The sequence below is a fragment of the Rhineura floridana genome, chromosome 1 (genome assembly GCF_030035675.1).
Source record: "Rhineura floridana isolate rRhiFlo1 chromosome 1, rRhiFlo1.hap2, whole genome shotgun sequence".
Taxonomy (NCBI): domain Eukaryota; kingdom Metazoa; phylum Chordata; class Lepidosauria; order Squamata; family Rhineuridae; genus Rhineura; species Rhineura floridana.
Window position 1 is genome coordinate 155,501,647 of NC_084480.1, and position 15,074 is coordinate 155,516,720.

The following is a 15,074-nucleotide window of genomic DNA, read 5'->3' on the forward strand; positions in this document are numbered from 1 at the left end:
ACAAGGAAAAATATTGCAGTTTACAATTACAGTTAACAATGAGCAGCTTTCTAACTATGATTCATTCATTCAGCAACACTGGATAGACTAAAGCAAAGAGACTAAACTTATGCACACTTTCACATCAAACTCACCCACACAGAAGGAAAAAAGGAAAGAAAGAGGCACAGAAGTTGCATATAGCTTTCCCGGAGAGTTGCTGCAAGACTAAGGCTGAGAGAGAGACTTTCGTATCTAGCCCAATGAGCCAAAAGCTCTGCCCTTGTGTAACCAGCGCTAGATTTGAAAGTTCTCACCCAAATCCGTAGCTCTGAAGCTCTGCCATTGTCCCAAAGAGACTAGGGTGCGTTGATAAGAAAAGCAGCTGTTGAGCCCTCCCGAAGGAGGAACTGCCAACCCCTTCTCACTCCTCCTGTTTTATACCTTTTCCTAACTAAACTGACCCCAATGTAAACCCAGTGTAAATGTCTCCAGGAAGATGTGGATGTGACAAAGAAGAACAATGAAAGAATTTAGGATCATCAGTCAAGGAATGTGTTGTTTTTCCAGAAACCATTCCTTGAGGGATTCCCAGATAATGACTGCAATCTCCTACCTGGGAACTCCTAATGTTCTGTCTCTTCCTTTAAGATTATCATAACGGTTATGCAGACCATTTCCTAGTTTGAAAGGAGCTATTCTGTTTCCTCTTGAAGGCCTAGAAATGCACAATACTTCCCAGTTTGAAAGGAGCTCCTATTCTTACTGGGTGGTGTGACGATCCCACCTTTGGCTCCCCCTGTCAGGTTCCCACCTGCTTGTGGCTACCGCCTTTGACTAGGCACCACCTCAGGACACCACCAGCCAGGATCGTTGTTTTTATTTTTTCTCACTCCGCTCTAGCACAGATCTCTCAAGATCCCACTGCTAGGCAGCACCACCAGCCACTCCCTGTAAACAATACTGCTAGAGACTTTGCCTCTGTCTCTCTATAGCTTGTTATTTTGTGTCTGGGTGCCCTTGCTATCCACAACCCCCTTGTATCTTTGTCTATAAAGCATATAATCCTGGGTTGCTCTGGATACTTGACATTGTTACAATATCTCCCTTCACTGCTGCCACCATATGATACAGTTTCCCTTCAGCCTTGGTAATTACCCTGCCCTCCCTTCTGGTCTGTGTATTCCCAGCCAAGGATCAGGCTTTTGGTAAACCAATAAAAGTATTTATTTGATAACACCAGGAAATAACAAGATTACTTTAGGAATGTTTAACAAGCCTATGGTTTCATATAGTATCACTCTTTATGTTTCTGGTCATATATATACTGGCTAAATATCAGTCAAATATAATCCAACCCTCCCTCAGAACTCTGCCAACCAACCCATCCAAATAACTCTCCACTAATGACTCTCCAACAACTCTCACCTACCGACCCCCTCTCAACTGTCATCCTCCCATTTATACCTTCAGCCATTCAAACACTCAGCCAATCATCATCCAGCATTCTCCAGCTTTCCAACCCATGCTCTCCCCCATCTCATTCAATTCACTTACCATATATCCCTTGATAAACCCCCACTTACCATATTTACAGGTTGTAACATATAAGGACATCACAGGTGACATTCCCCAAATTTCCATAGGAGTCAGGAAGTCTATACCTTCAGGTTTGCAAGATATGTACTCAGAGGTCACAGAGGGGCTGTCTCCCAGGAATCCTTGCTGTTGCCAGATTTCCAAACTCTGGTTCACTGAGATGAATCAAAGATTAAAAACTCCCAATATTTGATTCCTCTAACAGTCCCAACACTGATCCTTGGGGGGTGAGGTCCACTTTCTACAGCCCTCCATTGGGAGAACTGTCCATTTATTCCTAATCTGTGCTTCCTGTTACTTAACCAACCCCTGATCTACAAGAGGACCTCTCCTGTTATTCCATGAGTGCTAATTTTACTCAGGAATCCTTGGTGAGGTACCTTGTTGAAATCTTTTTGAAAGTCTAAGTACACTATGTCAACTGGATTGCCTCTATCTTGAGACTTGTTGACATTTTCAAAAAGTCTAACAGGTTAGTTTGACAGGACTAGCCCTTGCAATAGCCATGCTGGTTCTGCTTCAGCAAGGCTTGTTCTTCTATGTGCTTGGTTATTTCACCTACATTTCTTTCCACTAATTTTCTTGGAACAGGAAACATAATATTGTTGTGGTTCACTTTGTGTATTTGTCTGATACATGAGAATTAGGTTATTTCTCATTAAAATGTAAACAAAATTAAATTTCTCCTCCATCCCTGGGCACGGATACCTAAAGGATTGCCTTCTTCCATATTATCCTGCCCAGACTTCAGATCATCAGCCAAGGCTCTTCTTTTTCCTTTCACTCACAGGTGAAGCAGAGGACAACCAGCAACAAGGCATCTACTATTGTACCCCATCTATGAATGTTCATATCTGCTGGTTGTTTTTACTTTCTGATTTATTGTATTTTGGTATTTTTAATTTTGTAAACCACCCTGAATTCAAATGTAATGGTATATAAATATTTTAAATGAATAAATAACCACAGTCACCCCTACCCCAAAGTTATTCTTATATTTAATATATGTGGAATTTGCATAGACATGTCAAATATCCACTGGTTCGTCTTGCATATAATGGCCTTCTGGCTCCACTGTTAACAATATTACCTGTCTTGGTAAGTGGGGGGGGGGGTAAACTGCTTGTTACATTGTTTGGTTTGGGACCCTACACAACTGCTTTTCTTCCAAAATGATAGTGGTTAGCCTAAGTATCCTTTCTAAAAAGGATGTGTTTGAATATGTTGTTTGGGCTTGCGTGTATGATGTATGTAATCTGCCAATTGAGGATAACACTTCGTCCATTTCATGCATCTTTGAGCTTATCCATGAAACGTTGTGCCATTATAATCTTGTGCCACAAGGTTCTGCAGGTGACTAGCAAGACTACACCTCTGGAGGTAGTGGGTAAACCAATCTATTTCTTTTTTCTTTGTTAGGCCTGGAATCCACATCATAACCTCTGGGGTATGTGTATGATCAGAAGTCACAGGGGATGCCTCCTGCCTTGTGCCTCTCTAATTTCTGAACAGAAGGGTTACTTCAGCCTGGACAGATGTTGGGAAGCTACTGCAGAGGCTTGTGAGGTTTTAAAGTCCTCAGTGGGTATAGGATTGATGTTATTCACATCCATAAGAAGATTAGAAATGGTCCTAAATTGTGTCTCCGGCTCCTACACGGTGCTGCTGTTGCTTGGCTCTTGCCATGCTCAGAGCTTTGGTGTGTCTCAGAAGGGGAAGGAGACTGGTGGCTTGTTCAAGAAAAGGGGCAGAAGAAGCTACAGATCTCACCACTACTGTACACCATCTTGAGCTTCTAGGAGGAAATGTGGGGTGTTAATTAATTTAATTGTCCCACTGTTGTGATGCATTGAGAAAGTTGTCCAGCGCAATTCCAATGAAGTTAATTGAGCACCATTTGGTGAAAAGGTAGGAAACAAATAATATAACACAAATAAATGTGGTGTGCAGTTTGCTGTACCATTCAGACACCAGCTCCAGCCTTCATCTATGTTCTCTCATGGTGCTACCTGAAGTAGGTCACTTTACCTTGTTTCATGGCAGGGCCAGCCCTGAAGAAAAATAAACCTTTACTCTACTCTTTATTGGGATGGAACCATAATAATCTCAGAACTGCCAAGTGACGACTTCTTAATTTCTTAGGCTCAATGTGTATGCTAATACATTTCCAGTGGAACACTTGTTACTTCCAAAATCTGTGACTTACATCTAATGCTTGGATGGAATAAAGCACACCTTGCAGTATCCAAGTACTGCCCCAGATTTTGCAGGATGTAGCCCAAATCTCTATAGGATATTCCAACTCTATAGTTCAGTACTCCAGAGAATTCAGAAACCACTATTTCAGAGAGCTCTGGGGAGTTTTCTGGGTAGCATGGCCAGCTCTCCTGTTGATACTCTTGTTGAACTGTGGAATTCAGAGATGATCTGGATGGTTGATGTGGTTATACCAGAGCGCCCTCTCCCAACTGGCAGAGCTCAGAAAGTTCTGTGGTATACCCTGGCACTAAGAGCAATGAAGCAAGAAGAGAGATAGCTTGAGTGCAGGTGGAAAAAAACTCCCAGCAAATGTAATTCAACACTGGTACATGCTTAAATGTGAGCCTACTTTCTCCACCTCTATTGTGTCCTTGGCGTGCCATTCAGTGGACCCGTTTAGAATAGCTAATGGGTTATTACACACTGGCTGTAAGGAGGTGGCAGAGCCATCTAAAGGCCTCTGTGATGTGTTTGCTAAGCATTTTGAGAATAAAATCACTTCCCTCCACTGGGATTTGGAGTCTATTGTTGATGCTTATGATCGAGATGAGGAGTCTGGAATGCTTTGATGTCATTGGATGAGTTTCAGTTGTTGTGACCTGAAGACCTGGACTAGGTCCTTGGCTGGGTTCTTGCAACCTGGCAGAGAGGGGATGTGCCAGGGAGGCAATTAACACTTCACATCAAGAAGGAGTGGTCCCAAGCCATCTGAAGGAGGTGACAGTAAGACCATGCCTGAAGAAACCTCCCCTGGACACAGAATATTGTAATAATTTCAGCCCAGTGGCAAATGTTTCTTTTCTGGGCAAGGTCCTGGAGTGGGTGGTTGCCAGCCAGATCCAGGTACTCTTGGAGGAGACAGATTTTCTAGATTCATTTCAATCAGGGCTCAGAAACTGGCTTGATAATCCTGTAGAATGGCCTCTGTTGGGAGAGTTGGGGGAGTGTGACTTCGTTGATTCTTCTTCATTTCTCAGTGACTTTCAGTACCATTGACCAGGATATCCATTTGGAGCAACTGTCTGAGATGGGTATTGGGGGCACCACATTGCCATGGTTCCACTCCACTTGCTGGCTCCAGAAGATGGTTCTTGGGGAGCATTGCTCAGCTCCATAGGTTCTTCAGTATGGAGTCTTGCACTGGTCAGTTCTGTCCCACATGCTTTTAAACATCTATATGAAACTGCTGAGTGGGGTCATACAGAGTTTGGGAGTGCATGGTTATCAGAATGCTGATGACACACAAGTCTATTTCTCATTTTAATCTTCTGCAGGTGAGGCAGTGGATGTGCTGAATCAGTGCTTGGTTACAATAATGGCCTGGATGAGGGCCAATAAACTGAAACTTAATCTAGACATGATTGAGATGCTGTTGGCATGACTGGTCGAGCCGTGTGTCGCCTGCTCTACCAGGGGTTCCTATAAAGGAGTGGGTTTGTACCATTGCTGTCACTTGAGGCACAGGTGACCTCGGTGATGCAGAGTGCCTACCATTAGCCTAGCCTGGTGGTTGAACTATGGCCCTAGCAGGACAGGAATAACTTGGCTACAGTAATCTATGCTGTGATAACCTCAGAACTGGCTATTGCAATGAACCTTATGTGGGACTGCTTTTGAAAACAGTCCGGAAGCTTCAATTAGTGCAGAATAGCTGCCTTATTGTTGACAGATTCAAGGCAAAAGAGACCGTATAACACCAAGTCAATTACAACTACACTGGTTGCCTGTGTGCTTCCAAACCCAATTTAAAATGCTGGTTTTAATGTCTGAAGTTCTTTATGGTTCAGGACCCCAGGACCCCAGTTTCTTCTGGTACTCTTCTCATGGTATTAATCTTCCCAGACCCTTAGTACTTCTTCTGAGGTGCTTATCCAGGTCGCCCTGCCGAGGGAGGCTTGGAGGCTGGTGACCATGGAAGAGGGCCTTTTCAGTTGTGACTCCCCATCTGTGGAACGCTGTTCCCTGTGAGGTCCACCAGACATCTTTTAGGTGCCAGGTAAAGACTTTTCCCCCCAGGTCTTTGATACAGGAGGTGTGTGTGTGTGTGTGCGTGTGCGCGCCAGTCATTTTAATGACTGTTCTGTTTTGCTTTTAAAGGTTTTTATGTTGTACACTGCCCTGTTTTGCAAGAGGGCAGTATATAAACACTTCTATAAATTAAAAAAAATAACTTTTAATAAATGGTAGGCGTTTTGTATGATTATTTAATGAAATAATGTATCTCTGTTTTATACTTTTAAATCTGTTATAAGTTGCTTGGAGACCTTTGGGTAATAAATGCCTAACAAGTCTAATAAATAAATAACAATAACAACAACAATCATAATCTGTCATTGAAATTGGGCTGAATGAGATTTCCAGTGTTGGAAATAGGAAACCAATAACAGTAGCCAGTCTGAAAAGGGACTGGCTGGTATCAAACTACCTTTAGGGTAAACAACTACTGGTGATCTATTGAAGTCAGGGAAGATTTTGCCTCAGAGCCCTTTCCTGATCCTGCCTTTAAGCTCTAGCTGATCCATTTTAAGAAATGGCAGGTGTTATTTCTGCTCCAGATAAACTGAGTGTTAGGGCCAAACTACATTTATTAATTTAATTAATTTAAAATATTTTTATCCCACTCTTAGCCAAAAACAGCTCCCTGAATGGCTTGCAAAGAAGCCACTGGCACACAAAAGTCAGTTAAAAATAATAAATTACTTAAAAAACACAATTTTAAAAAGCCAGTGATAAAACTATAAACCTGAGGGCATGGACTATCTAAAATACAAGCCCCAAAAGAAAGTGGGATTAAAAGGAAGGAGGAAAAAAAGCCAACACAGGCTCTGTTTCTTAGTTATAGAAATCCTGTAATGGCCAGCTGAAATGGAAAGATTTCAAGAAGAAGAGGAACCAGACGTTGCACCTTTTAGTAGAGCTGATGGAAAGAAGTTACAGCCTCATTTGGCTTCCTATTTTTGCATTTAATCAAACCAAAATAGCAGGGAGGGTGGGAAAATCAATCTTGGGACCATGATGGATGGCAATTTTTTTTAGTATTTTAAGTGCCTGTTTCATGGTTTTAAGGTTGCGTATAGTTTAATTGTATTTTAATTGTATGTTTTTGTATGCTTTTAACTTCATGTAGTTTTATTTGTAAGCCGCCCTGAGTTCCAGTTTGGAAAAAGGGCAGGGTAAAAATAAAGTTTCATTCATTCATTCAAGTTTAATCCTTTGTATTCTCCCCATACTCCCCACCCACCTGCCATTTGTACTGGGAGGAAGGCTCCCATTAGCACTATTTGAACGGAATGAAAGCATCAGTATGTGCTTGGAAGATTTGGGTACGTGCTCTGATGCTTTTGCGTTTTGTTTTAAAAGTGATTAACGGCTTAATTTCTTGTAACTGGGATGCTGTGTCAGTGTATTAGACAATACCCCATCACTCCATAATTCCTTTGTGTATCCTAAAGGACATGTGTGTGTTTCTCACTTTGCGTGGGCTATCTGAGAATATCAGAAGCAGGTACTTTTGTGTCTGTCGGAGTCCCTGCATAAACCAAAACACCCCATATACTACCATCCACCGTCTTCTATGATTCAACAAGGACACTGGGTGTGAAGAAATCTCTTGCTTTTACAGAGTGGTCCCGTCCAGATTGGAAATATCTCCGTCTGACCGTCCTGTGAGACTTGTGCTGCCTTGACTTTTGCATACACCATACACAACGTGATCATGCTTGATTAGGTAGGCTCCTTATGGGATAGCTGGCCCTAGTTTTTGTTTGATCCCACCAATCAATTGTACCAGCAAATAAAATAATCAGAATGTGTCATGTAGTTTGTCAGGTGAGTAATGATGTATTTAAGGGATATGAGCGTAGAGCTTGGTAATTTACATGCTTGCTTCCAGCGAATCTTGGCTGAAGGGGGAACTTATTCATCTTTCCCCTGCAGGAAGCAGGACTGGCATTCGTGTTTTCATAGTTCAAAGTGAAAATTTGACTGACTCCTCTCTCCAGTGCCAGCTCCTCTCTCCTTCAATGGCGACAATGAGGGAAGTGCCTTCAAGATGCAGATGAACAAGTACCCTACAGCAGGGGTAGTCAACATTGTATCCTCCAGATGATGAACTACAACTTCCAAAATGACTAATGCTCAGGGAAGATGGGAGTTCTAGTCTAACATCTGGAAGGCTCCACATTGGCTACCCCTGCCCTAGAGGGATTGCTATAGGGGTCAGATTAAGCATCTAGAGGTCCATCTTTTCTCTCATATTCCAGTGCATCATGGGAGTTCTAGATATCTCCCAAGCTGAGTCAGAGGCAAAGAGCTCTCCAGGCTCAGGCAGAGCTTTCCCCTAATTGTGCACCTCAGTTGCTCACTCCCCATGCACATCAAGACAGAGGGAAAATTAAGAGCAAGATTCAGTCTAAACCTTCCTTGCTCTGGGGAAGGGGGTTAATGAGCAATAATAGCCAGCGAGGTGCAGCATGAAAGAAGAGGCTGCCAGCACTGAGCAACTTCAGGAAAGAGGAGGATTTTACCTTTACTGGCAGACACCATGAGGTTATAAAGGTAGGGGACACCCAGCTCATCACAATGGAAGCACATGGCTGCTTACAGGTTAGGAGCAGGTACTGGGGCTATGGGACACTGATATCCTGGCAAGTCAGCAGCTGCATACTTGCATGGTGCAATATGGTACATCCCCTGACTTTATTGCTCTCCCCTCTCAGTAGGTCACTGCTCAACTGTGCTGGACTCTAGTCTTGTCAATGCTCAACTGCTTAGCAACTGTTGCCACAGTGCTCTTTGCCTGTATCTTGGCTTGTATTGGAGTGAGTCAGTGGGTGGAACTAATAATTCAGTTATTGTTCATTTGAAAACACACTTGCTAAATATTAGGTGCTGACCAGGGCTCTTTGCTGTTGCCATCTTATGCAAGATGGTACTGCCCAGCCATAGCAGGAAACTAGCACTAAATGTGCATGACCACTGCCATTGGAGAAGTGCTTCTTAAGTTGCTACCTCAAGAGACTGAAGCCAGTGAGGGCTGGATTCAACAGGGCCATTCCTAACATTAATCCTAAATTTACTGAATGATAATTATTGGGATGGCCTTGATGAGGAAATGTATGCCTTGAATGGGAACCACTCACATGATCTCCTATGGAGGAAATGCTTAGGTCTCTGAGACTCTGAATTAAATGAGGCCCGAGTTCAGATTTCTGATTCTTTGCAGTGCTGCTGCCCAAAGAACAAGTGAAGTTCACATGCGGGTAACCGGCATCCCTTCTTGTGTTTCTAGTCCCTTCTCCAGCTATGCTGAAATGGAGGGAGAGGAAGGAAGTGTCAAGAATGGAAGCTGATGCTCACCCCATTAAGTGAAGGCAGGGGCACTTAGGGACTGAGGGGGGAAAGGGGGTCACATTGATATACATGTATCACAGAGAACGGAAAAAGAAGTGGCCAAGGTGTGTGGCGATGCGGAGGCCGGAGTCCTGGATGGAAGAGCGCCTGGCCAAACGAGGGAAGGAACAGTGCTTAGGTGCTGCTGGGGACTCAAGTGGGCCCTCAGAGACCACTTCACGACGCCTTAGCAACCTGAGGCTCTTTGGTTAGACGGGGAAGGCGGGCAGAAGGGGCAACAGTAGCAGCTAAATGAAAGAGGGAGCCCGCAGGTTTTCGGAGCAGGCCATTTAAGGGTGGGCACAGGAGGCCTGTCTGCAGGGTGGGGAGGAGCAGGAATCCGGTCCGGATGATTGGGATTTGACCTGCTGCGATTTCTTGCCACCAAAGTCGTTGGGACTTTCCGGGCAGAAGAAAGGTCTTTGCTCGCCTCATCCTGGCGAGAAGGAACAGCCCTAGATCCGAGCAGCGCGGCGCCTCCGGGCCCGCCCTTGGCCCAGCTCGCCTCAATCCTCGCCTGAGCTCATCGCCCGGCCCTCCCCGCTGCGTCCGCCAGCATCACAGACGACCATCCTTCCCTCCCTCGCCGTCGCACCGTCTGGTCTGCGATGGGGGGTGGGCGGGATGGAAGGAAGGAAGGAAAGAAAGAAAGAAGGCGAGGAGGAGGAGGAGGAGGAGGAGAGCGGCGAGGGGCGACGGGGAGGAGCTGCTTGGCGGGCGGGGAGCGAGCCGCGTTTCCATTCCAGCATCCGCGGCCGTCGCGTTTCCAGCCCTGAGGGGAGGAAGGCAAGGAAGAGGCAGCCCAGCCCATCGCCCTCTGCTTAAGTCCGGTGGGCCGCTACGACAGGAACTAGCAAGATGGTGAGGGGGCTCCGCAGGATGTCGAGAGCGGGGCTTGGAGAGGAGAAGGGGAGACAAGAGGGCTACGAAGTTTTCTCATTTTAATTTCTCGTCAAAACCCGCCCCCCACCCCTTTTCTCTCTTTTTCTTTCTCTCCGTTGCAGCTGTGGAAGAGCCTCTCGGTCGTCGTCCTAGTGGGGATAGCCTCGGGGCTTCGGACGGAGGTAGGAGATGCAATGCGAGGGAGAGGCCGCTCTCCAAGAAGGCGCCCCGCAGATCTTTAGGGCAGAAGTACTTTGGGTTGGGAAGAAAAGGAGGGAGGGTCTGGGGTGAATTCCAGAGGCCGGTCCTCGGGAAAGGCTTCTGGCCGAAGAGAGCCGGTGCGGAGCGCCCAGCAGCGCATGCCTGCCTCCATCTGGGGAACAAAAGCGGGAAGGACTGGAGCTGGGAGGGAATAATGGCTATTCTGGGGCTCAGAGCGAGATTTTCCCCCCCGAAGCGGCAACTTTAAAAAGAGCGTTGTTACTATTCTATTCCACCAAAGCTTTCATGGGGCCTATGCAAAAGAAAATAGGGTTCCTGTCCTTTGAGAAACGTTCGGGCAATGCTTCCACCTTTGGGGAAGACAATACGGGGGTATCTCAGGTTTACTGTGAGGGGGCTTTCGATGAAGAGCGTGAGAGCCGGTGAGTGCAGCGAGGTCTGCAGGGTATCCTTAGAAAGCCTCGGTGGTGGCACCTCCAAGCATTGGCGCCTCTAAGTATTTTTGCTCTTAGGCACACCACTCCTAGAGCCAAAGATTTCGTTGACCAGAAATGAAGGAATGGGCCCTGAATTCCCAGAGATGCAGCCTCCCTGAAAGTGAGGTCAGAGGCAAAATATTTGATAATTATGGCTGGGAAATGTGGAAGTGATTTAAGGAAAATAAACTCAAGCTGCTGTGAGCAAAAGAACAGATATGCATTATGATGATCAGAGGCCCCTAGTGGGTTGTCTGCTGCCCCACATATTTCGCCCCTCCTTTTATATTAACCGCAGATGGTAAATTCCACCCTGGACTAATGAGGGGACAGACATACAGGATTTTGGTAAAAGTTTTCAAAATATGGTGCTAATGTTATATGTTCTCCAACTCTAAGTGACAATAATAATAAATTATAATAACAATAAATTTTATTTCTAGGCCGCCTATCTGGCCGCACAAGCGGCCACTCTAGGCGGCGTACAAGATCAAGTAAAATACAACATACAAACTACATACTCAAGAACTACAATATAAAACGAAACCAAACCCACCCATAGCTAAAACCGATAAAATTAGGCTACCCCAGGGATCTTGTAGGCCTGCATGAATAGCCAGGTTTTCAAGGCTTGGCGAAAACTTGGCAGGGAGGGGGCATGGCGAAGATCATAAGGGAGAGAGTTCCAGAGGGTGGGGGCCACAATTGAAAATGCCCTCTCTCTGGTCCGCACCAGTCTAGCTGTTTTGACTGGTGGGACCGAGAGAAGGTCTTGAGTGGCTGATCTAGTCAGGCGGCATATTTGTTGATGCTGGAGGCGTTCCTTCAGATAAGCTGGGCCAAGACCGTATAGGGCTTTAAAGGTTAGTACCAACACCTTGAATTGGGCCCAGTAAACAACTGGTAGCCAGTGTAGATCTTGTAACACCGGAGTGATGTGATCGCGGCGACGGCTGTTCGTAATCAAACGTGCCACCGCATTCTGTACCAGCTGCAGTTTCCGGACCGTTTTCAAGGGTAACCCAACGTAGAGCGCATTACAGTAGTCTAAGCGAGAGGAGACCAGGGCATGTACTACCCGTGGGAGAAGATGGACAGGCAGATAGGGTCGCAGCCTCTGTATTAGATGTAATTGAAACCAAGCTGCCTGGCTCACTGCCAAAACCTGAGCTTCTATGGACAGCTGGGAATCAAGAACAACACCGAGGCTGCGGACCTGGTCCCTCGGGGCAGTTTTACCCCATTGAGCACCAGGTCTAAAGTTCCTAATCTTTTTCTGTCTCCCACTAGCAGTACCTCGGTCTTGTCAGGGTTTAGCTTCAGCCTATTTCCTTCCATCCATTCACTTACTGACTCCAGGCACTTGGAAATGGTCTCCACAGCCAACTCTGGCGAGGACTTAAACGAGAGATAGAGCTGGGTGTCATCCGCATATTGGTGGCACCGCAGCCCAAATCTCCTGATGATAGCTCCCAGCGGCTTTACATAGATGTTGAATAGCATGGGGGAGAGGATAGAACCCTGTGGCACACCACAATTGAGAGGCCAAGGGTCCGAGACCTTATCCCCCAATGCCACCCGTTGATGTCTGTCTGAGAGATAGGAACGGAACCACCGTAGAACAGTGCCCCCTATTCCCATTCTCTCCAGACGATCTAAAAGGATACCGTGGTCGACGGTATCGAAAGCCGCTGAGAGATCCAGGAGGACGAGGAATGCATGTTCTCCTTTATCCAACGCCGTCCTTAAATCATCCACCATAGCGACCAAAGCTGTTTCAGTTCCATGACCAGTCCTGAAGCCAGACTGGAATGGATCCAGAAATTCCAGGACAGCGCTACCAAGTTTTAGACTCGTTTGGATAAGAGAGCATTGGATGCTGATGTTATCTTTGTAATATTTGCTGTTTTTCAAACATGCAAGCTTACCTAACTGCAGGCAAACAGACACTCCTACTGCCGGGCAACATATCCTCAGGGAGCAACTTATGCTGCGTATCCCCAGACTCCACACCCCAATATTTTGCCCCCCTCTCAAGTAAAAGCCTCTCAGAGTGAATAGCAGAATATCTTTAAATGCAGCTTGAATAACAATACATGCACATTCACCAGAAAAATCATGACATTTATATCCTGCTGTTCTTCCATCAGGGAGCTCAAGGCAGTATTCACATGGCTCCCAGAGAGTCTTTCATCCAGGCACACTTGCTTAGCTTCAGCAAGGTGGTTGCCTCTTACGCCTTCAGACTATGCCCTGACACCAGAGAACGCAGCAGTAGGGTTGCCAGGTTCTGGGCCTGAGACTGATCCTGTATCTTTGGGAGAAGAGAAAGTCAGCCAAGTGCAGGTGTTCTTGCAACAGTGTAATGGGAAAAACCACAAGGTGGAATTCTCCCTTCCCCCTGCACAACTTTTAAAGATACAGGAGACCTCTTGGTTGCCAGGCCCAGCCTCCAAGAGGTCTTCTGTATCTTTAAAAGTTATGCAGGGGGAAGGGAGAATTCCACCTTGTGGTTTTTCCCATTACAGTGTTGCAAGGACTTTCTCTTCTCCTAAAGATACAGTATCAGTCTCAGGCCCTGAGCCTGGCAGCCCTACACAGCAGTAAAAAGATTGTAAGAGTTTGGCTATAAACAATGTAAACACACAACAACTAAAACAGGTGTGGGAAACCTGTGTCCCTTGTTGTTGGATTTCAGCTCCCATCATCCCTAACCCTTCACCATGCTGATGGGAGTTGGAAGCCAACAACATCTGAAGGGCCACAGGTTTCCCACTTCTTATCTAAAAGGCATAGGCAAATAAAGAGGTATTCACCTGGCACTAGGAAAACATCAGCTAGAGCATAACAATTGAAAAGGCTGTCACCAGTTCCCACCCACCTCACTTCTGAAGGCACAGTGGCCCCCCAAAAAGGGCCTTTGAGAAATACTATATAGATGGATGGACTTCTGTGTGAAGTGGTCCTTAACGTAATCTGGTCCCAATCAGGGCTTCAGAGAATTAAAGCACCACCCTGCGCTCAGAAGCATGCTGAATTGTGTTCCATAAGCCCAGTCCCAGCTAGTAATGTAGGTGCTGAATGTTATATTTATAGTTTTTAAACCATCTTCAAGGGCAACCCCACATGTAGCATATTGCAATAATCCAAATGGAATGTTACCAAAGCTTGAATGACTGTGGCCAAGCTGTCCCTGTTCAGGAAAGGCTCCAGCTCAGCTCTCTCTGACTCCGTCCATTCAAACTGTTGTTCCCATACACAAATCTGTTGAACACTCATCTTGGATCCTACCCTTTCAGATACATTGGTAATTGAAAATCTCTAAGAAATACCAGATTCACAACAATATTAAATTCCTAGAGATGAATACTGGCAATTAAATAAGGGCAATGCCCCAAGCTGTTGACAGATGTTGCCTGCTAGATGGGCCTTTACAGATCCAAATCTGGTTTGCAATTAGAGGATTTACAAAATGATGTGGATCTGTATTCAGCTGACAGGTGTGAGTACAATAGGATTTATATTGTATACCTATTATCAGTTTATGTCCCACATTATGGTGCACACAAAGTGTTAATTAACGGTCATTGCATCAATAGGCATGCTGATTTTCATCCCCAAAATCCATTTACAGTGAGTCCAAACAGCATTGAGAAGCCATTTAAAGTAATCTCTCTCCTGACTTCCTCAGAAAATGCAAAAGGAAGTATAAATACACAAGGACTGGGACAGCTGCGCATATGAAATTCATGACTGAACTGGTTATCCATTCTTGTGGACTTATCTCAGAGCTCAGTGTACAGTGGATAACATGGGAACTGAATCATAGAATCGTAGAGTTGGAAGGGCCCTACAAGGCCAACAGGCTTAGAACTAATAGGGAGATCCATGGAGTTCAGGTGGACAAGGAAGAGCACTTAATAAGCTTATATGCGGATGATATCATACTCATGGTAACAAATCCAATGGAAGCCTTACCGCATATTCAAAAAGAATTACAAATGTTTGGGTAGGTAACAGGATTAACTATACATTTTTTAAAATTAGACCTGCTTTATATCAATATACCACCAAATCACCAGCTACATCTCTCCCAGAAATTGGGAGTTCGTCTTGTACAAACCTCCTTTAGATACTTAGGGGTACAGGTATCACAAACTTGAAACACTCATACTTAATAAACTATGTTCGTATATGGAAGTTTATACAAACAAATATTTCAGTATGGAATAAATTGAAGTTGTCCCTTTCTAGCAGAATAACTAG

At 45.2% G+C, this 15,074-nt stretch overlaps 1 protein-coding gene across 1 annotated transcript in view; it reads left to right on the plus strand.

Moving 5' to 3' along the window:
• The first annotated feature begins 9,914 nt into the window (after positions 1-9,914).
• Positions 9,915-15,074, plus strand: part of FSTL1 (follistatin like 1) — a 44,320-nt gene continuing 39,160 nt past the window's right edge. Inside the window, exons 1-2 of the mRNA XM_061638515.1 lie at positions 9,915-10,089; positions 10,233-10,292. Coding sequence (XP_061494499.1) covers positions 10,087-10,089; positions 10,233-10,292 — 63 coding nt within the window. The 5' untranslated portion in view covers positions 9,915-10,086. The remainder of the gene's footprint in view (positions 10,090-10,232; positions 10,293-15,074) is intronic.